This window comes from Equus quagga, chromosome 17 (genome assembly GCF_021613505.1).
Source record: "Equus quagga isolate Etosha38 chromosome 17, UCLA_HA_Equagga_1.0, whole genome shotgun sequence".
NCBI lineage: Eukaryota > Metazoa > Chordata > Mammalia > Perissodactyla > Equidae > Equus > Equus quagga.
Window position 1 is genome coordinate 58,572,366 of NC_060283.1, and position 23,092 is coordinate 58,595,457.

Here is a 23,092-nt window from a genome sequence, read left to right on the forward strand (position 1 = left end):
TCTCATACAAATAAATAAAATAATGAATGTGAAGGTGCTTAATAAACTATCAAGTGTAACAAAAATGTTACTACTGTTATCCTGTACCACCGCCTCTGCCACCATCACCACTACCAGCACACCACCACCACTACCACCAACATCACCTATCCCTTTTATTCAACCAACCAGCTCTACCCGGATTCTCTCTTTGTCTGACAATGGAAACCGCTGGGCTCCTATAATCCTTAACTGAATCTGACCTCTGGAATTCTGACCTCTGACCTCTACACACTCCTTGGCTTTGACCTAGAATCAAAGACTCTCAGATAAGAAGGGAACTTGTACTAACCACCCACTTCTTAAGCCCACTGTACACAGGCCCCCACTGAATCCAGTCTAGAGACAAAGAGCTCATTGCTTCCCAATGCAGCTACTTCACCACTGGACATCTACAATGATCAGAAAACGCCTCTTTGAGGCTCAACACACTGATTATAAGCATCAAGCTGCCTTTATTTTATTTCTTACCACAAGATTATAAGATTAAAATAGGGCCAGAGTATGTTCCACAGGAAAGGAAGAAAGCAGAATTTAGTGGTTTGGCAACTATTTGGACATAGCCTTATTTTGGGGAAGTAAAATAAATTTTAAGTTTTCTATGGGGTTTGGCCCAACTTAATGGTAGGAGTCAAACTACAGCCAGGAATAGAGTGTACTTGTACCTCAAAACCCCTGTATCACATCTCCTTTGAGACTGTAAGCATTATAGCAGTTGGAAATCAGACGGGGCCAGAGCCACTTGATGAGAGGGAATGAAATCTCAACACCCAAGAGACTTGATTATCAAAGCATTCATCAACATTGCTCTTACAATACTCTCCAGTCAGAAACCAGTGTTAACTTGTTCTATTGGGATTTCTCAAGCTTCAAATGTGTTGCGTTCTTTGTGACAACCCTCCTATTTCTCCCGTGCCTATGTATCTTATATAAATCCTAAAAGCTTTCCAGGTAGGAGGCAATATTCCTTCTGTTTTTATATCATCAATAAATGTTAATAAAATCATTCCAATTACTTGACTAAAGAGTCTCATTTTGCCAGTGATAATGCTTTAGTTGAGATTGAGTTCTTAACGTTTTTCATTTCATGAATGGGTTTTTGGTCCATGAACCTTCTGATATTATATGCTAAATTTTGTGTGTAAGTGCACTTCTCTTGGGAGAACTTCCATAGCTTTCATCTAATCCTAAAAGAGTCTATGTCCCCAAAATGTTAAGAACCACTGGCTTAGAGGGTGAATGTGCTGTATGATCCTTTAGATTAAAAAATCTCATATATTTTCCTATTATCAATTCATCATGTATTCATGTGATAAGGAAAGAGTCAAATGCTTTTGGACCATTAAAAATCATTCACAATCTTCTTTATTATGGAAACCATATGCATTTAAGTATATTTTCAATGTATCAAGAGATACTCATTCTGATTGATTTAATTTTTTTTTTTTTTTTTTACTGAGAAAGCATACGGTATTGCTAAGAGTCTTGAAGGGAATCAGAAAATTCTGCTCTGAGCCCAGTTTGAGCACTGACCGGCTTATATGACCTTGAGTAAAGTCACTTCAGCTCTTGGGGCCTCTGTTCTCTCATGTGGAAGAGAAGTGAATGAAAAGAGCTGCTCCATAAAGTTCATTGCATGATACATATTCATGTGGAGATTTCCGCTCAGGATGTCTGAAAGTGTGAGGGCTAGACCTTCCCAGTGAGTGAAAGACAATCTGTCATCTCTGTCATCAGGTGCCTATTTCACTGATAGTTGTCCAAATGCTATTATCCCATCATTCTCTGATTTCTTGGCCAGCTCTGCCTAGCTCTCTCTCTCAATTCTTCTACGAGTTGAAATAACATGGTTTGTTATTATCATTTTCCTTAATCTCATTAGGCAGTTGTTTGAGAAATTTGATGCCTCACTTGTCTAAAAATTTTCCAAAGTAGCTATGACTTTAGGACTGAGATAAAGATGGACACGGCAACACCTTTGGACATTACAGCTTAAACCATGTGTAAAATGCTAATGCACAATTGTCACTGTGAGTTTAATGACCGTTCCACTAGCTTCTGTCATCTTTACTCTCCTAATCGCATTTAAACTATCAGGTAAAAAATAAAGAATTTATTAATTTTGCATGCTTAAAAGTAAGTTCCTATAGTGATCTCACACAATTTTTTAAGAGAAAGTCAACATGGTGGAGTACAAAATATAGGATCTGTGAAGACAGACCCAGGTTCTAATCTGCCTCTATCCTTTGCTGGCTTTGTAGCCCTGCCCTGTGAGTTGGTCTTTCTGAGCTTCAATTTTTTGCTTTAGAAACCTAGTAGGCACGCAATAAATGTTAGTCATTAGTTTACTAACTTTAGACTGTTGTACACTAGGAAGTCTGGAAAATAGATCACTCTACAAATATAATCTTCATAAGAAAAGGTGCAAAACAGGCGAAGCTCTCCACTGAGTGTGGTTGCGTTACCATCAACAGTAGCACCATGCCTGGCACATAGGAAGCTCTCCATAGACACTGGTTGAGTTAATTAATTACTTATTGTATGATGAGCATCTTGTAAGCCACAGTGACTCCAGGCTTTTAAATTCCACCCCCTTGCCATTTGATGTATTTGATACTTAGAGAACTGCCCCTCCTCCATGACTGTATCCAGTTCAAAATTACTTATACTCAGAGAGGAGCCAATGAGCGCTCCATTCACCATGACCGCACCTTCACTGTCATCCTGTTATTCCAAGACTTCCTTCTGTTCCCTAAAAAATCCTCAGCATCCGCTACTACCAACACCATGTAGCCATGTCTGATTTTATACCCTGTCAACAGTTTCTAATCATTGCAAATCTGAGAGTTACAAAATAGGAATTTGTGGATATTTTAACGAGCATTTCTTAAGCTCCTTGCCTTGTCAAGTTCTCTTGCTGTAGACAGGCATCTCGTTGTTCTTTGATTGCTTAATTGCCACCAGGCTCTGCTCTCCTGGAGACCTGTGACTCTCTACATTTTACAGTCACTGTAGCATACGTCAATACACATTGAACATTTTGGAATTAAAAAATATATCTTTGCAAAGGCCAACATCTGCGAATGGGAAATGGACTGAAAAATCTTACATAATGACAAGTCATCATTTTGAGTGATTCCAGTGGTATTTGCATTTCAGGCTTGCTGCTTACGAAACATCCTGAGAGCAAAAGCTGCAAATGTCACAGAAAAATGTCATGAATTACATTATCAGGTTTGGATGATTTTCCATGTTTTCTATAAAATATGAGTGACCAGTGGTCATTTATTCATGTGTTATAAAGCCTAGAAAAGGGATCGTTTATAGACAGGTTTGAAGTTTTTTGTTGTAACCAAAGTCAATTTTAGTTTTTCTTTTTTAAAAGTGAAAATAAAACACTTTTATTTCTTGATATATACTTGGTATTTTGTACCCAGTGTTTATACAGTATATGAAGAGTTTATTAGACCAGAAGTAAATAAAGGAAATTGAGATGCTGAGTTCAAAACTCACATCTGGGCCTAGTTTACCAGACAAAAATTCTAAACAAGATCCACTTTATACTCCCTAATCCCTTTCAGGTGTGTAACATCATAGGTGGGTCCAAGCGCTTCTGCACAATTAACTTCAATTGATGCTTCATTCATATTTTTCCTCCAATTGGCAGACAATTAAGCCAAGACTCAGAGCTTAAAGGACTAACACATGACAGACATAAGGCTAATAATAATATGATCATAATAACAGCCTACTTTATTGAGCAGTTACTATATTTCAGGCATGAGATGAGGCCTTTACATCTAATATCTCATTTAATCCTCACACCAGCCCTAAGAGTAGGTACAATATTATTATGACTCTTACTCTCATTTTACAGAGGTTTAGCTAGTAAATGCCGAGTGATTTTAACCCAGGCAGTCTGATTTCAGAGCCCTCACAGATTTTTAATCATGATGCTAAACGTTCTACTTCCCAGATCATATTTATTACGATTTTTGTCCTTTTTATTTTCTTTCACCACCTATCTTCCTCCTTTTGCCACTAACGCTCAGAAAACAGAGCAAAACAAAACACACCCTCACGGTTAGAGTTAGGATTAGGGATCCATCCTTCCCTCCATTAGCAGGGTTCACTGGAATCGGGAACAGGGCGGGCAGTCTCCTGACAACTTACAAGATCCAAGGCAGCTGCCAGGATGGACGCATCCGGAATTGTGCCCGGTTCACAGCAGTTTAACAGGAACTGAAATCGCTTCATGCCTTGTCGGATTGCTCCCAGATTCACGACGTTTTTGCTTTTTCCGCTATCTTGGTTGGGAGACAGATGGTCGTCAAAACTGTGGCAACCTGTGGTGGATGAATGAAGGAAAGAGTGTAGTGGACCACAGATTTAACAAGAGCTTCAAAGTTGTAATAACGTGTTTTCTGTAGCGTTGGCCTGAAAACTTCCTCCTGACTCCCCCTCCCTCCTCTCCATCCAAAAGCTTATTTGGACACACCCTGACCTTTCGGAATCTAGTGACAAACGGCATATGTAAATACAGGTTTTTACATAAATATGTAAACATATAAATTTAAATATTTGTTTATTTAAATTTAAATATTTGAATATATAAATATCATTTTGCTACCAGGTCTCCTTTCTAAATGATGAGAGCTTTAGGTTTATTTATTTAATTATTTATTTATTTGTCATTTCTTACTCATTAATTTGTCTTCTGATTTTGCTCTCTTGCCATAAAGACTATTTTATTTTTCTGCAAATTTTAAAAATTAATTAATTAATTTTTTATTGTGGTAACATTGGTTTATCACATTTTTAATTGCAGTAATATTGGATTATAACATTCTGTAACTTTCAGATGTACATTGTAATATATTTCGAATTCTGTGTAGATTACATCATGTTCAACACCCAAGGACTAATTACAATACATTACCACACATGTGCCAAATCACCCCTTTCACCCTAGCCCCTGACCCCTTCCCCTCTGGTAACCACCAATCGAATCTCTGTTACTATGTGTTTGTTTGTGGTTGTTTTTATCGTCTACTTATGAGTGAGATCATATGGTATTTGACTTTCTCCCTCTGACTTATTTAGCTTAGCCTAATACCCTCAAGGTCCATCCATGTTGTCACAAATGGCTGGATTTCACCATTTCTTACGGCTGAGTAGTAGTCCATCGTGTATAAATACCACATCTTCTTTATCTATTCATCCCTTGATGGGCACCTAGGTTGCTTCCAAGTCTTGGCTATTGTGAACAAGGCTGCAATGAACATAGGGGTGCATGTATCTTTATGCATTAGTGTTTTCAAGTTCTTTGGATAAATACCCAGCAGTGGAATAGCTGGATCATATGGTAGATCTATTCTTAATTTTCTGAGGAAACTCCATACTGCTTTTCATAGTGACTGCACCAGTTTACACTCCCACCAGCAGTGTATGAGGGCTCCCTTCTCTCCACAACCTCTCCAACACTTGTTGTTTCCTGTCTTGTTAATTATAGCCATTCTGACTGGAGTGAGGTGATATTTCATTGTAGTTTTGATTTGCATTTCCCTGATAGCTAATGATGTTGAGCATCTTTTCATATGCCTGTTGGCCATCCATATATCTTCTTTGGAGAAATCTCTCAAGATTTTTTGCCCACTTTTTAATTGGGTTGTTGGTTTTTTTGTTGTTGAGATGTATGAGTTTTTTCCATATTTTGGATATTAAACCCTTATCCCATATATGGTTTGCCAATATCTTCACCCAATTGTTAGGTTGTCTTTTCATTTTGTTGATGGTTTCCTTTGCAGTGCAGAAGATTTTTAGTTTGATGTAGTCCCATTTGTTTATTTCTTCTTTTGTTTCCATTGCCCAGTCAGGCATGTTACTTGAAAATATGCTGCTAAGATGGATGCCAAAGAGCATGCTGCCTATGTTTTCCTCTAAAATTTTCATGGTTTCAGGTCTTAATTCAAGTCTTTAATTCATTTGGAGTTGATTTTTGTGCATGGTGCAAGATAATGGTCTACTTTCATTCTTTTACATGTGGCTGTCCAGTTTTCCCAGCATCATTTATTGAAGAGACTCTCCTTTCTCCATCGTATGCTCTTGGCTCCCTTGTTGAAAATTAGCTGTCCATATATGTGTGGATTTCTTTCTGAGCTCTTGGTTCTATTCCATTGATCTGTGTGTCTGTTTTTCTGCCAGTACTGTGCTGTTCTGGTTACTATAGCTTTGTAGTATATTTTGAAATCAGGCAGTATGATATCTCCAGCTTTATTCTTTTTCCTCAAGATTCCTTTGGCTATTCAGGGTCTTTTGTTGTTCCACATAAATTTTTGGATTCTTTGTTCTATTTTTGTGAAAAGTGTTGTTGGAACTTTGATTGGCATTGCATTGAATCTATAGATTGGTTTAGGAAGTATGGACATTTTAACTATGTTAATTCTTCCAATCCAAGAGCACAGAATCTCTTTCCATTCCTTTGTGTCTTCTTCAATTTCTTTCAATAATGTTTTATAGTTTTCAGTGTGTGGATCTTTCACGTCTTTTGTTAAGCTTTTTTCCTAGGTATTTCATTATTTTTGTTGCAAATGTAAAAGGGATTGTATTCTTAATTTCTCTTTCTGCTACTTTGTCATTAGTGTATAGAAATGCAAATTGATTTTTGTATGTTGATTTTGTATGCTGCAAATTTACCACATTCATTTATTATTTCTAAAAGTTTTTTAGTGGATTCTTTAGGGTTTTCTATATATAAAATCATGTCATCTGTAAATAGTGACAGTTGCACTTCTTCCTTTCCAATTTGGATCCCTTTTATTTCTTTATCTTGCCTGATTGCTCTGGTTAGGACTTCCAATACTATGTTAAATAAGAGTGGTGAAAGAGGGCATCCTTGCCTGGTTCCTGTTCGTGGAAGGATAGATTTCAGTTTTTCTCCATGGAGAATGATATTAGCTGTGGGTTTCTCATATATGGCCTTTACTATGTTGAGATACTTTCCTTCTATACCCATTTTATTCAGAGTTTTTATCATAAATGGATTCTGTGTCTTGTAAAATGCTTTCTCTGCATCTATTGAGATGATCATGTGATTTTTATTCTTCATTTTGTTAATGTGGTCTATTACATTGATTGATTTGTGGATGTTGAACCATCCCTGCATCCCTGGAATAAATCCCACTTGATCATGGTGTATGATCCTTTTAGTGTATTGTTGTATTCAATTTGCTAGTATTTTGTTGAGGATTTCTTCATCAATGTTCATCAGTGATATTGGCCTGTAATTTTCTTTTTTTGTGTTGTCCATGTCTGGTTTTAGTTTCAGGGTAATGTTGGCTTTCTAGAATGAGTTAGGAAGCTTACCCTCCTCTTCAATTTTTTGGAAGAGTTTGAGAAGGATGGGTACTATGTCTTCTTTGAACGTTTGGTAGAATTCAACAGGGAAGCCATGTGGTACTGGAATTTTATGTTTTGGTAGGTTTTTGATCTCCTTACTGGTAACTGGTCTACTGAAATTCTCTATTTCTTCTTGATTCAGTTTTGGAAGGTTGTATGATTCTAAGGATTTATCCATTTCATCTAGATTTTCTAATTTCTTGGTGTATACCTTTTCATAGTAGAACACTATGCACCCAGCATAGCAGCACCTAAATAAATAAAGCAATTATTAATAGACATAAAAGGAGACATTATAACCTTTTGTATTTCTGAAGTATCTGTTGTAATTTCTCCTCTTTAACTTCTGATTTTATTTATTTGAGCCTTCTCTCTTTTTTTCTTGGTGAGTCTAGCTAAAGGTTTGTCAATTTTGTTTATCATTTCAAAGAACCAGCTCTTGGTTTCATTGACTTTCTGCGCTGTTTTTTAATTCTCTATTTCATTTATTTCTGCTCTGATTTTTATTATTTCCTTTCTTCTACTGATTTTGGGCTTTGTTTATTCTTCTTTTTCCAGTTCCTTTAGGTACACTGTTATTTTCTTTGTTTATTGAGGTCACCTGGATTGCTGTAAATTTCCCTTTCAGAAACACTTTTGCTGTATTCTATAAATTTTGGCATGTCGTATTTTCATTTTGAATTGTCTCCAGGTACTTTTTGATTTCTCCTTTGATTTCTTCACTGACTCAATCGTTGTTCAGTACCATTTTGTTTAATCTCCACATTTTTGTGGCTTTTCTAATTTTCTTCCTGTAGTTGATTTGTAATATCTTACCTTTGTGGTCAGAAAAGATGCTTGGTATTATTTCAATCTTAAATTTATTGAGAGTTGTTCTGTGTCCTAATATGTGATCAATCTTGGAAGTGTTCCATGTGCATTTGAAAAGAATGTGTATTCTGTGGTTTTTGGAAGAAATGTTCTATATATATCCATTGAGTCCATCTGGTCTAATGTGTCATTTAAGACCAATGTTTCCTTATTGATCTTCCGTTTGGATGATCTATCCATTGGTGCAAATGGAGTGTTAAAGTCCCCTACTATTATTGTATTACTGTCTATTTCTCCTTTTATGTCTGTTAATAATTGCTTTATTTATTCACGTGCTCCTATGTTGGGTGCATAGACACTTATGTGTTATATCCTCTTGTTGGATTGTTCCCTTTATCTTTATGTAGAGTCCTTCTTTGTCTCTTGTTACAGTTTTTGTTTTAAAGTCTATTTTCTCTATGTATTGTTACCCCAGCTTTCTTTTCATCGACATTTGCATGGAATATCTTTTCCATCCCTTTATTTTTATTTTGTGAGTGTCTTTAGGTCTGAAGGATGTCTCTTATATGCAGCATAAAATGGGTCTTGTTTTTTTATCCAATTGCCCACCCTATGCCTTTTGATTGGAGCATTTAGTCCATTGATGTTTAAAGTAGCTATTGATAAGTATGCATTTATTGCCACTTTGTCACTTTTTTCTGGGTGTTTTAGTATTTCTTCTCTGTTCCTTTCTTTGTCTTTTGTCCTCTTCCCTTGTAGTTTGATGACTTTCTTTAGCACTATTTTTGGCTTCCTTTCTCTTAGCTTTTTGTATTTATTATAGGTTTCTGATTTTGTGATTACCATGAGGTTCCTATATAATATTTATGTATATAGCAATCTATATTAAGTTGATGGTGTCCTTAGCTTGACTTCTTTCTAAAAGCTTTACTCTTTTACTCCCCTCCTCCCACATTTTATGTTTTTAATATGATATCTAACCTCTTTGTGTGTGTATCTGTTACCCTCTTATCATGGAAACAGGAAATTTTAGTAGTTTTGTCTTTTGAGCTTCACATTATCTTCATAAGTTGTTGGCCTGTTACCTTTACTGTATTTTTGCCTTTATCAGTGATTTTATTGCTTTTTTGGTGATAATTTTCTTATTCCTATTTGTGGTCTTCTCTTTCCCACTTAAATAAGTCCCTTAAGTGTTTCTTGTATGGCTGGTTTCTTGGTGATAAACTCCTTTAATTTTTGCTTGTCTGGGAACTTCTTTATCTCTCCTTCCATTCTGAATGATAACCTTGCCAGGTAGAGTATTCCTGGCTGTAGGTTTTTTCTTTTCAGAACTCTAAATATATTGTGCCACTCCTTTCTAGCTTGTAAGGTTTCTGCTGAGATTTCAGCTGATAGCTTTAAGGGGTTTCCTTGTATGTAACTTGTTGCCATTTCTTGTAGCTTTTAGGAATCTCTCTATGTCTTTAATTCTGGAATTTTAATTATAATATGTCTTAGTGTGGACCTTTTAGGGTTTATCTTGTTTGGTGCTCTCTGTGTTTCCTGTACCTGGATGTCTGTTTCCCTCCTTAGGTTAGGAAAGTTTCCTGTACCTGGATGTCTGTTTCCCTCCTTAGGTTAGGAAAGTTTTCAGCGATTATTTCTTCAAATAGATTCTCTGACCCTTTGTCTCTCTCTTCTTCTGGGACACCTATAATACGAATGCTAGTGTGCTCGATGTTGTCCCAGAGGTCCCTTAGACTGTTCTTGTTCTTTTTAATTCTTTTTTCTTTTATCTATTCAGCTAGGGTGATTTCCTCTAGTCTTTCATCCAGCTCGCTGATTTATTTTTCTGTATCATCTGTTCTGCTATTGAGTCCATCTAGTGCATTCTTCATTTCCAGTATTATATTCTTCATTTCTGATTGGTGTTTTAAATATTTTACAATTCTTTATTGAAGTTCTCACTGGGTTCATCCATTCTTCTCCCAAGATCAGTGAGCATCCTTATGATTTTTTCTTTGAATTTTTTGTCAGGTAGATTGTTTATTTTTGCTTTGTTTAGTTCTTTTACTGGCATTTCGTCCTGTTCCCTTACTTAGAATATATTCCTTTGCCTCCTCATTTTGCCACTTTTTCTGTGCTTATATCTATGTATTAGGTAGGGCATATTTAAAATGATTCTTCCTGTAATTGACAACTTCCTTCTCGTTTCTATAGAAGAGGCAATCACTGTGCAATTTCAGATGTTACAATAAATTTATATCTAGGACAGCATCTTGATTTGTCAGTTACAATGCAAAGAATCACTGACTATTAGAGTTGTAAAGGACCTTGTAGGTGGGTCATTTAATTCCAAGGTTTCCAAACCTGGCTGTGTATCAGAATTATCTGGGAAGTTCCTGAATCTCATCCAGACCTTCAGAATCAGAATCTCTAGAGGTGGAGTGTAAAAATGTGTGCTTTGTAAAGCCTCCCAGATAATAATGATGCAGTCATCCTGACCCTGCACCATGGTCAGAGTTTGGGGAACCACTGAACCTTCTTCCCTTATTTTTCAATAGTTAAGCTGCCTACGAATGAGAATTAGTCCAGAGCTTATTAAAACGCACAATATCAGGTTCTATCAATAGAGATTTTGATTTCATAGGTCTGGGTGTTATATATATTTTTAATAAATACTCCACGTGATTTTGATACAGAAAGTCTAAGAATCACACATTAGGGAAGAACAACACAAAGCACTGTTTATCATCTTTTTAAATCCCCAGGCACATTTTTAAAAAAAAATTAAATATCTCATGATTTCTCCATAGCTCCTAGCATATATATTTTTAGTTTTTCTTTTATAAGGTTATAATATTGAATATAGCTTTTAAAACAAGGCTCAAGCCCTTTCTCAGGATTCTGAAATGTACCTCTGACACCTAAGCATATACTCCCAGGATGAGAATCACCGACTGAGAACTTGGCTTAATTTGTGCTGACACCCTCATTTGCAATATTACCAACACCCGCTCCTCACTAAGCAGTCATATATTTGATTTCCAGAAATGGCTTTCTCACTTATTCTGTCAAGAATACTCTGACCCCTTCTACCCACTGCCCTACTTTCCCACCTGTTGCCTCAGCACAAAGGTGGCTCTTGTAGCTGTTGCTCTCAAGTGAGGTATCCTACACACAAGTGTGTCACTACTGGTGGTTTCAGGCTACACAGTGAATACTTTTCTCCTAATCATAAACACAAATGTTTGCAAATTTGCTTTTGAAAATCAAATCCAGAGTTACAATTATCCCTTTAACAGCTTGCATTCATGGTAGTTAAAGGGGTGTTCACAGTTATGGGCCCAGGTATACCATGAAAGTGTTTCACATACAGGGATGTCAGCCTTCATATCCACTAGTGGAAAAAGGTGGGCACCCACCTTTTTATTGAACACATACTTTGGAAGCAGTTCATGCTTAGGGAATAGATTCCTTTGAACCACAAGACAAAAATTATGGCACAGCATAAAAATAATGACCAATTTTTGGCCTACAACTTTCAAAATGGCTCAGAATCATACTGAAGTATGTAGATGTGAAATGATGATGCCTGGGATTTGTTTGAAAACACATTAAAAATATTAAAGATAAATGAAGGAAATATGGAAAAGTTTTGATCAATATTGAAAGCAGGCAATGGATATTTCAGATCCACTGGACCATTCTCTTTACATTTTGTCTATGTTTGAAAATTTTCAGAAGTAGAGAAAATGGCTCAGAATATAATTAAAATATCATCATCAAAATTTCCCACATTTAATTTCTTATGGGTAGACTTCCTTTTCAGATGCAAATATTCCATATTCAAAATTTCATATTCAAACTTTCCATATTTTTTTCAGTTACTGTAGCATATTTTGTATCAAGTGTAAAATGAAGCAGCACAAGAACAATCTGATGGCGAAAAAACTTCAAAACACAGTCTTATATGGCACAAAGAAGGCACAGTTAAAACCTACACATAAAGGACAAATATTTCCTGGACAACCTTGTTTCCAGATAGTTGCCTTTCAAAATGCTACTCTACTTACTGACTAGGCATTACCAAAGCTACCAGAACAGGTAACTTCCTGTTATTATTCCTATCTATGTTACTTTATCAATCATTTATATATATAATCTTTTAATAGTTACACACATCAGAGGAAATCTCATCCTTAAAAAAATTGTAACCCTAACAGTTCTTGAACTTAAAGTTTGAATTTAAGATAGGCCCCAAATAATAATATTTTTCTTGTTAGTGAATCCAATTGTTTTTATTATTTGTTACTATAATTAAGATTTAAAATACATTGATTTATAAATGCCTCAAATTTGTAATAAAACTAATACATAAGACAGGATGGATGGTCAAAAAACTTATTCTTATTTAACCAATTTATTAAGAACAGTTGCCATCATTTTACTAAAGAAAGCATTGTGTTCCACATCTTTTTCAATATTTTTTGACAGGATAATTAATTCTAAAAGAAATGTACTAAATATTACTAAAGGAAATGCTATTTTGATCAAAAGAACTTCAGAAACAATGCAGTTAAGGAGTGTAAGGAAAATAATAAGAAATGATCAGAAAAATGTCAACAAGAACTTATATTCTTTGCTTCACGGAATGATGTACATTTATTACAGGTAAGATCAGCAGAATCCTATGAGCCCAGGACTTAAGGTCATCCTGTAAATGAAAGCTATTTCCATTGTATCCATGTCACATTAATAGATGACAATATACTGGCTACCTTTTGTGGGCACTTAATATGTACCAAGAACTGTATAAAATATTTTATAATTTATTTTGTTTCTTTTTTGTAACAGCCATATAAGATAAATCTTTAAAGATGATAAACAAAAGAGTGAGAGAATGAAAGAGAACAGAGCAGAGAGATAAAGGGAGAAAGGGACAGGTTAAGTAGCCCAGTCTAAGTTCAAGCAATAGAAAGTTGTAAAGTCAAGGTTCAAATGCAGACTTACTGACCACAAGCCTGTACTCTTAACCACTGTGATACACTATATCTCTAGAATATTCAAGTGTATATGTTGAAGGAGGTCAGAATTTTATATCCTGCTGAAGGTAGTGATTATGCCAGGAAAACTTATTGTAAGACAAAAATCAACACTATACCTGTTACAGACTGTAAATTGTACCCTGCTGGAATTCCATATTGTAATACTAACAAGAATGTTAAAAAGTAATTTGGTGGCGTGACATCAGCATCATGGCAGAGTGAGCTCTTCCTTTAGACTTGACCCCTGAGACACAATGAACAGCACATTCATATACCAACAGAGGACATTCACACAACACAAAACACATATGAAAGACCCATGCAGCCATACATCTGAAGGTGGAGGTGCTGGACACCCCCGGAGGAAGTGGAAGGAGGTAAGTGGATCTCCTCTCCTTCTCCCACTGGTGGTGACCCAGGTTGTGGGACTGCACATGGCTCTGAGAAGAGACAGCGAAGGGGTGGCCCTCTGCAGGAATACTTTTGCTCTGCAAGTTCCCTCATAGCCCATGGGAAAGCCCCACACAGAGGTGGCTAAGCTATTGCTGGGGTGTCTTCATCAAGCCAGCACCCCGGGAGAGCAGCTAGCAAGGGCAGAGTGAGAAGGCCCACAGGATTGCACAAGTGAAAGAAAGTGCCCCACCCCTGCCCCAAGCACTAGCTTGGTCAGTGGGCCAGAGGAAGGGACCCCCACCAGAGGGCCTGCACATACGTTAGTAAAGCAGCAGCTGTGAGCAGGCAATTGCAGACGGGACCTGTCAACAGAGATTCAAGAGGATGGGCACAAATGCCAGGGATCATGGTGGGCTCAGAATACACAGCTCCAGACCTCCCCCGGTCACAGTAGGTGGAATTTGTGATCAGATACTATCACCATGTGAAGGCACAAATCCACCCGATTGAGTAGTATGAAGAAATATATTAATACTCTAGACTATAAGGAAAATGACAAGCACCCAGAAATCAATCCTGAAGGCACAGAAATTTACAATCTAAATGACAGAGAATTCAAAATAGCTATAAAAATACTCAATGAGTTAGAAGAAAATTCAGAGAGACAGTTCAATGAAATCAGGAATAAAATTAATGAACAGAGGGAATTCCTCACAAAAGAGATGAAACTATAAAGAAAAACCCATCAGAAATGTTGGAGATGAAAAACACAATGAATCAGATAAAGAAAAATCTGGAGTCCTTGAATAACAGAGCAGATATGATGGAGGACAGAATTAGCAATCTGGAGGACAGCAATAGAAATGCTTCAGATGGAGGAGGAGAGAGAGCTAAGACTAAAAAGAAATGAAAAAATTCTCTGAGAAATATCCAACTCAATTAGGAAATTCAACACAAGGATTATAGGTATTCCAGAGGGAAAAGAGAAGGAGAAAGGAACAGAAAGCTTGTTCAAAGAAATAATAGCTAAGAACTTTCCAAACCTGGGGAAGGAGCTGGAATTACAAGTGAAAGAAGCCAATAGATCTCCTAATTACATCAATGTTGAAAGACCTTCTTCAAGTCATATAGTAGTAAAACTGGCAAAAGTGAATGACAAAGAAAAAATATTAAGGGCAGCAAAGCAGAAGAAAATAACTTACAAAGGAACCCCTAGCAGGCTTTTACAGGATTTCTCAGCAGAAACCTCACAGGCTAGGAAAGAGCAGAATGATATATTCAAAATTCTGAAAGACAAAAACTTTCAGCCAAGAATACTCTATCCAGTGAAAGTACCCTTCAGATATGATGGAGAAATAAAAACCTTCCTAGATAAACAAAGCTGAAGGAGTTCATTGCCATAAGATCCCTCCAACAAGAAATGATCAAGAGGCCTTCACAAGCAAAAAAGAAAAAAATAAAGGCTTTACAAAGCCTTCAGCAAGAAGATAGACAAAATCAGAAATTTGCAGCTCTCTCTCAGAAAGAGGTTAGCAAACACTTAATTATAACATTAAGGATAAAGGGAAGGAAAACATCAAAAATAACTATAATCTCATCATTTTAGCCACAAACTCATAACACAAAATGGAATAAGTTGTGACGACAGTAACTTAGATGGAGAAGAGAAAAGAGATGGAACCTGCTTAGATAAGGAAATAGAGGCAATGAGAAAATGAACTATCTCATCTATAAGATTTTTTATACAAACCTCATGGTAACAGAAAGTTAAGCAGGGAAATAGTGGAATTAAATGAAAAAGTAGATCAGATGGACTTAATAGATATATACAACACTCCATCTAAAAACAGCAGAATACACATTCTCTTCAAGTGCACACAGAACATTCTTAAGGATAGACCACATGCTGGGAAACAAGACAAGCCTCAGTAAATTTAAGAAGATTGAAATCATATCAAGCATCTTTTCCAACGATACTGCTATAAACTAGAAATCAACTACAAGAAAAAAGCTGGGAAAGGTACAAATATGAGGAGACTTAACAACCAACGGATCATTGAAGAGATTAAAGGAGAAATCAAAAAACATCTGGAGAAAATGAAAATGAAAATACACCATACCAACTCATATGGGATGCAGCAAAAGTGGTCCTAAAAAGGAAATTCACAGCAATATAGGCCCACCTTAACACACAAGAAAAATCTCAAATATGCAATCTTAAACTACATCTACCAGAATTAGAAAAAGGACAAACAAAGCCCAAAGTCAGCAGAAGGAGGAAAATAATAAAAATTAGAGCAGAAATAAATGAAACTGATACAAACAAACAAAAACAGTAGAAAGGATCAATGAAACTAAGAGCTGGTTCTTTGGTAAGATAAAAAAAATTGACAAACCCTTAGCCAGACTTACTAAGAAAAACAGAAAGAAGACTCAAACAAATAAAATTAGAAATGAAAGAGGAGAAATTATAATGGATACCACAGAAATACAAAGGATTAAAGGAGAATACTATGAAAAACTATATGCCAACAAATTGGACAATCTAGAAGAAATGGATAAGTTCTTAGACTCATACAACCTTCCAACACGAATCAAGAAGAAATAGAGAATCTGAATAGACCAATCACAAGGAAAGAGAATGAAACAGTAATCAGAAACCTCCCAAAAAACAAAAGTCCAGGACCAGATGGCTTCTCTGGAGAATTCTACCAAACATTCAAAGAAGATTTAATACCTATCCTTCTTAAACTATTCCAAAAAGTTGAAGAAGATGGAACACTTGCTAACATATTTATGAGGCCAAATCACCCTGATCCCAAACCCAGACAAACACAACACAAAAGAGGAAAAGTACAGGGCAATATTTCTGATGAACATAGATGCAAAAATCCTCAACAAAATATTTGCAAACCAAATACAGCACTACATTAAAAGGATCATACACCATTAGGAAAGATGGAATGCTTCCTAACACATTTTACAAGGCCAACATCACTCTGATACCAAAGCCTGACAAGGACAACATAAAAAAAGAAAACTACAGGCCAATATCACTGATGAACACAGATGCAAAAATCCTCAACAAAATATTGGTAACTCGAATACAGCAATACATCCAAAAGATCATACATCATGATCAAGAGGGATTTATACCAGGGACACAGTGATGGTTCAACATCTGCAAATCAATCTGATACACCACGTTATCAAAAAATGAGGAATAAAAACCACATGATCATCTCAATAGACACAGAGAAAGCATTTGACAAGATTCAACATCCATTTATGATAAAGATTCTTAATAAAATGGATGTAGAGGGGAAGCACCTCAACATAATAAAGGCCATATATGACACACCCACAGCCAACATCATACTCAACAGGGAAAAACTGAAGGTTATCCCTCTGAGAACAGGAACAAGACAAGGGTGTCCACTCTCACCATTCTTATTCAACATAGTACTGGAGGTTTTGGTCACAGCAATTAGGCAAGAGAAAGGAATAAAAGGAATCCAAACAGGCAACGAAGAAGTGACACTCTCACTGTTTGCAGATGACTTGATTCTATATATAGAAAACCCTAAAGAATCCATCAGAAAACTATTAGAAATAATCAACAACTACAGCAAAGTTGCAGGGCACAAAATCAACTTACAAAAATCAGTAGCATTTCTATACTTGAATAACGAACTAACAGAAAGAGAATTCAGGAATACAATCCCATTTACAATTGCAACAAAAAGAATAAAATATCTAGGAATAAATTTAACCAAGGAGATGAAAGACCTATACAAAGAAAATGATAAGACCTTATTGAAAGAAATCAATGATGACATAAAGAAAGGGAAAGATATTCCATGCACATGAATTGGAAGAATAAACATAGTCAAAATGTCCATACTACCTAAAGCAATGTACAGATTCAACGCAATCCCAATCAGAATCCCAATGATATTCTTCACAGAAATAGAACAGAGAATCCTAAGATTTACATGGGGCAACAAAAGACCTTGAATAGCTAAAGCAATCCTGAGAAAAAATAAAAAAGCTGGAGGCATCACAATCCCTGAAGTCAAAATATACTACAAAGCTATAGTAATCAAAACAGCATGGTACTGGTACAAAAACAGACAATGGAACCAGAAGTGAAAACCCAGAAATAAAACCACATATCTACGGATAGCTAATCTTTGACAAAGGAGCCAAGAACATACAATGGAGAAAGGAGTCTCTTCAACAAATGGTGCTGGGAAAACTGGATCACCACATGGAAAAGGATGAAAGTAGACCATTATCTTTTGGCATACACAAAAATTAACTCAAAATGGATCAAAGGTTTGAAGGTAAGATGTGAAACCACAAAACACCTAGAAGAAAATATAGGCAGTACACTCTTTGACATCAGTCTTAAAAGGATCTTTTTGAACACCATGTCTACTCAGGCAAGGGAAACAAGAGAAAAAATAAATTAGTGGGACTTCATCCGACTAAAAACCTTCTGCAAGGCAAAGGAATCAAAATGAAAAGACAACTCACTACCTGGGAGAAAATATTGGCAAATCATATCTCCAACAAGAGATTAATCTCCAAAATATATAAAGAACTCACACAACTGAACTACAAAAAAAAAAAAAAACAACCCGATCAAAAAATAGGCAGAAGATCTGAACAGACATTTTTTTCGAAGAATATATACAGATAGCCAATAAGCACATGAAAAGATGTTCAACGTAACCAATCATCAGGGAAATGGAAGTCAATACTACACTGAGATATCACCTTACACCCATTAGAACGTCTATAATCACCAGGAGAAAAAATAACAAACGTTGGAGAAGATGTGAAGAAAAGGGAACCCTCATATGCTGCTGGTGGGAATGCAAACTGGTGCAGCCACTATGGAAAACAGTACGGAGATCTTTTTAAAAATTAAAAATAGAAATACCATATGACCCAGCTATCCCCCTACTGGGTATTTACCCAAAGAACTTGAAATCAATAATTCAAAGAGACTTATGCACCCCTATGTTCACTGCAGCATTATTCACAATAGCCAAGATATAGAATCAACCCAAGTGCCCATCAACTGATAACTAGATAAAGAAGATTTGGTGTATATATACACTGGAATACTACTCAGCCATAAAAAAAGACAAAATCGTCCCATCGCAACAACATGGATGGACCTTGAGAGTATTATGTTAAGTGAAATAAGCCAGACAGAGAAAGACAAACACCATATAATTTTACTCATATGTGGAAGATAAACAAACACACGGACAAAGAGACAGATTAGTGGTTACCAGAGGGGAAGGGGGTTGGGGGATGGGCATAAGGAGTAGAGGGGCACATATATATGGTGACTGACAAATAATAATGTTCAACTGAAATTTCACAATGTTGTAAATTATTATGACCTAAATTTTAAAAAGTAATTTGGCTATAAAATGTACCTCTTCTTGATGAATCTTTTATGTAAACACATTAGGATGTAAGAATGCCCCTTGGCTTCCCTGGCCATAACTAATGTTTTAGTCTCCATACATTTTAGTTGAATTTATTTACTATTTGTTTTTCTGCATTAAATTTATTGAGGTATAATTTACATAGAATTTATTTTTTATAAGCTGTTAAATCTAAAAAGGGGAATTTCAAAATCTAGTATTTCTTTAAGCAGCATTTCCCATAGAGCTTATGGCAGAGCTGAACACATAGAAGATATTCAGTAAATTTTGTTATCAGTTGAAAAAAAAAACATTGCTTTAATTAATGAAATATCTTCCCTCAAATAAAGACAACATGATTTCTAAAATGAAATATTCTTAGTGAATATGAAAGCATGGAAGAAAAAGGTAGCTGATCTCTGAATGTGATTTTCATTCCGTTAAATATTCACCAGATGTATTTTTCATTTGTTGAGCAATTTTTTAGATTTTAAAGAAATTCTATTGGCTACTGCACATTATCTTAATGAAATTCAGGTAAGACATTTAAATTGAGGGTAAGAATGTTTGACATTTTTCTTTAACAACTTTAAAGAAAGAAACAGAGAAAATATGTAATTAAAATAATTTAAATGAGAAAGAAAAGGCAACACATCTATAATGAATGCATAGGGATCATTTATACACATAGATTGCAAAGTAAAAAAGAAAGAAAGAAAAGCTGAAAGATAAAAGATGTTCACATGGCCAAGGATGGTAGTTGTTGTTAACACAATGTACTAAGATTAGCAGATAATGTTTTGGTTCTTTAGAATAGCTGGGGATACCTGTCTTCTGCAAGAGATTCCAAAGGAATTATCTCATAGAATACCTTTAAAATTTTTAACAAGCCAGAGAACATCAGCCAAGCATGAGGGATGTAAGTCATATTCTCCTGCCAGTCAAAAGCACATAAAAGATTCTAGCTATCAGTCCCAGAGTTTATGCTTCCATCTTCCAGACACACAGGAAGAGACTGTCTGCATTTCAGGTATTGCTGACACCAACTCATCCTAGACGCAGGCTCTATGAATATTCTCCATTAGATCTTTTCTATTGTGAATGGAATTTAAAGACTATGTGAAAAAATGGCTGAAATCTGTAAGAATAGTGGTGAGAAAAACACGAAATCCAGAATGAGGTAAAGTTTATGAGACATGCTAATGATAACATGTTTGGAACAAGAGTAAGAGTGAAACCACTGGCTGAGTACTGGAAGAAGGGAGTGTAAGAGTCAAAGGAGGGTACACAACTCAATAATTCTTCCATCCTTCCACTAGGGAGGAAAAATCACAAGGGGGAAAGCAGAGAAAAGCTTCATGAAGCAGGCACCAAATGTAAGAGATCCTACTTCTGAGCCTGGGCCTCAGTTCCGTCAAATGACACTCCACTGCAGATAGAACCTGGGGATGTGATCGCAGGACCAGTCAGAGGACACTCAGCTAACACAGCGCACACCTGGAGAACAGACTTTAGCTGCACACTTCATTCTCAAAAGTACACCAAACACCTCTTTATAATACAGATAGCTCTGAATAATAAATGGATCTTCTCCAAAATGTCTTGAGGAGTGGAAACAGTGCAAGAGGACTGAACATCACAAAGATCTTGATTGTGAGGAAGATTCTTGAACCACAGACTAATAAGTTTGATGTGTGCCCTAGCCAATTTCTGTAAGACATAATTAGATAGATAGGAACATTAAAAAAAAAAACAACCCAGAAGTAATCACAGGAACCACTGTAGTTTCATGAAGAACACATTATGTTGAACTAAGCTACATTCCTCCTTTTGATAAAGTTATAAAGATATCAGTGAGATTTTTTTTTGGTAAACTCTGATGATGTTTTTGTAATGAGGTGGGAAAGCATTTCCTGATCACTTATAAATTAAGTATGTGGTTGGCCGAAAAACTGCACCCACAAATTGTTAACTAATAAAAGTCAACTAGAAGTGTTCTACAAGTTACATCTTTATATTTGTCCTGTTCAGTAATAATATCAACAACTTGGATGAAAAGAAAGAAGTATGTATATCTCTGCAGATGGATCTTTATAGCACAATTGTAGAGAAAAGATTCAGAATTCAACTTGGTTTGGGTTATGTCTCTTAATTTCCTTCCTGGGCAAGTGACTTAAGCACCCCCCAAGTTAATGAAACAATAAATTTTATTTCTTTTGAAACAAAGAATTGATAATGGCTACATCAAAGTATAGCATGATATGCATTCATGTGGAGGAGATCTGGCAGAAGTTAATCCAAAATTCAATACGAACCAAATATGTGATGCGAAAATAGATAATGCAATCACAAATTATGCTCATACACTTGCTCCTCCCTGGAGCTTAACAGTTATGCTAGCTAATACACTAACTAAAGTCAAATACGTTACACTGCATTCCATCCGAAGGTCCACGTTTTGTAAGGCACATCTAACTAGAATATATAGTAATACAGAATGAGGACAGTGATAAATCGAGAGACTCTTCCATGTAAGGAAAACAAAAGGAATCAACGCTGTTTAACCAGCAGAAATGAGATCAAAAGAGAGAACATGAAATGGATAAGTGAAACTAGAATTATGTGTGTGTGAGTGAGTGAATGTGTGTGTGGTTACAGATGCCATAACTAGGATCAGTGAATCAAGCTTATGGATGAGTATATTTTCAGAATGTAAGGAAAGACTTTCTAATCATTAAAACTGTCTAGTTCTGGAACAGGTTGCTTTGTCAAGTAATAAAGTCCTCCTCAGTGGACGTGTTCAGAGGGTGTCTGGCCAGCTGTCAATGATATAACATGCACAATTCCTAAGCAGATAGGGGGGTGGACAAAATAGTATCTGAAGGTTCTTTAAAGCTCTCAGATTTTAATAAAGAACAGAACAGCAGAAGCAGAGGCTGTGTCTTGTTCTTCTTTGCATACCCCGTGCTCACTAGGGAATGAGGAGCACAGTGGGGCTTCCATAAACGTCTGTTGAACCAAACTGATAACAAATAGAGAAGCTATAGATAGCAGTACAACACACATTTGAGAAAGATGCGGATAAGAAATCAATGAAAGTAGAAAATGAACCATTTTATCTAATCAAATTTTTTGTTCTGTGTGATGAAAGTTGGATGTAATTCTTAAGCTACATGACATTTACCAAGACGCTTGAAGAAATTCTCCTCTTCATCTCTTCCGTTTTCCATTCCACTCCCTGGCCCACCTTCAGAAAGCTTCACGGCACTGGTGAATTTGACCTGAGGAAAAAAAGAAAGTAGTCAACTAAATTCAAAGGCAATTCTTTGTGTTTATACTAACGCTTGCCTTGAGAGTAAGTTGTTTAGAATATGAAGGTTACCTCAGTTCTGACTTCCACATCTACTTAGTCCATCAGCATAGTTTATTCTCATGTGCAAAAAAAGACATCACGTATAACTATAATTTGAAGGAGGATCCCGGTCATAGATTTAAAGCGAAATAATCAGGCACTATGAAAATAATTTAGTGAACAATTGAAATATTCTCAGAGTTTAAACCTGACAAAGTCCAAACTCAAATTCATAAGCAATAAGCCATATTCATCCTTGACAAACACCACCGCAACTGAGAATAAGACCAAAGTGAAAGAGAGACAAATCGATTTCAAATCTCTATGAAAGTACAAGTATAATAAATGAATTTATAATGTGCACTATAATTAAAGTGCAATAACATTTTTTTCCCTAAGATTTAAAATGTGTTCTTGACCTTGGCCTTAGGCCAACAGTACTCAAAATTTTCAGGAAAGCAGGAAAGCCTCACCGACACTCAAATGCTTGGCCAATTTTTTAGCAAAAAGAATTTGAAGGGGGAATTATAAATATATGTTCTAAATGTCTTATACTATTGCTATATTCTTTTAATAACTTCAAAATACTACTTTTAAAACATATAGAAGAAAATGGGTTCTAGTGA

At 35.9% G+C, this 23,092-nt stretch overlaps 1 protein-coding gene across 1 annotated transcript in view; it reads right to left on the reverse strand.

Moving 5' to 3' along the window:
- UNC80 (unc-80 homolog, NALCN channel complex subunit) overlaps positions 1-23,092 on the reverse strand; it is a 215,786-nt gene that overhangs the window by 125,518 nt on the left and 67,176 nt on the right. The window contains exons 21-22 of the mRNA XM_046644309.1: positions 22,299-22,395; positions 4,213-4,385 (exon numbers count right to left, since the gene is read on the reverse strand). Coding sequence (XP_046500265.1) covers positions 4,213-4,385; positions 22,299-22,395 — 270 coding nt within the window. The remainder of the gene's footprint in view (positions 1-4,212; positions 4,386-22,298; positions 22,396-23,092) is intronic.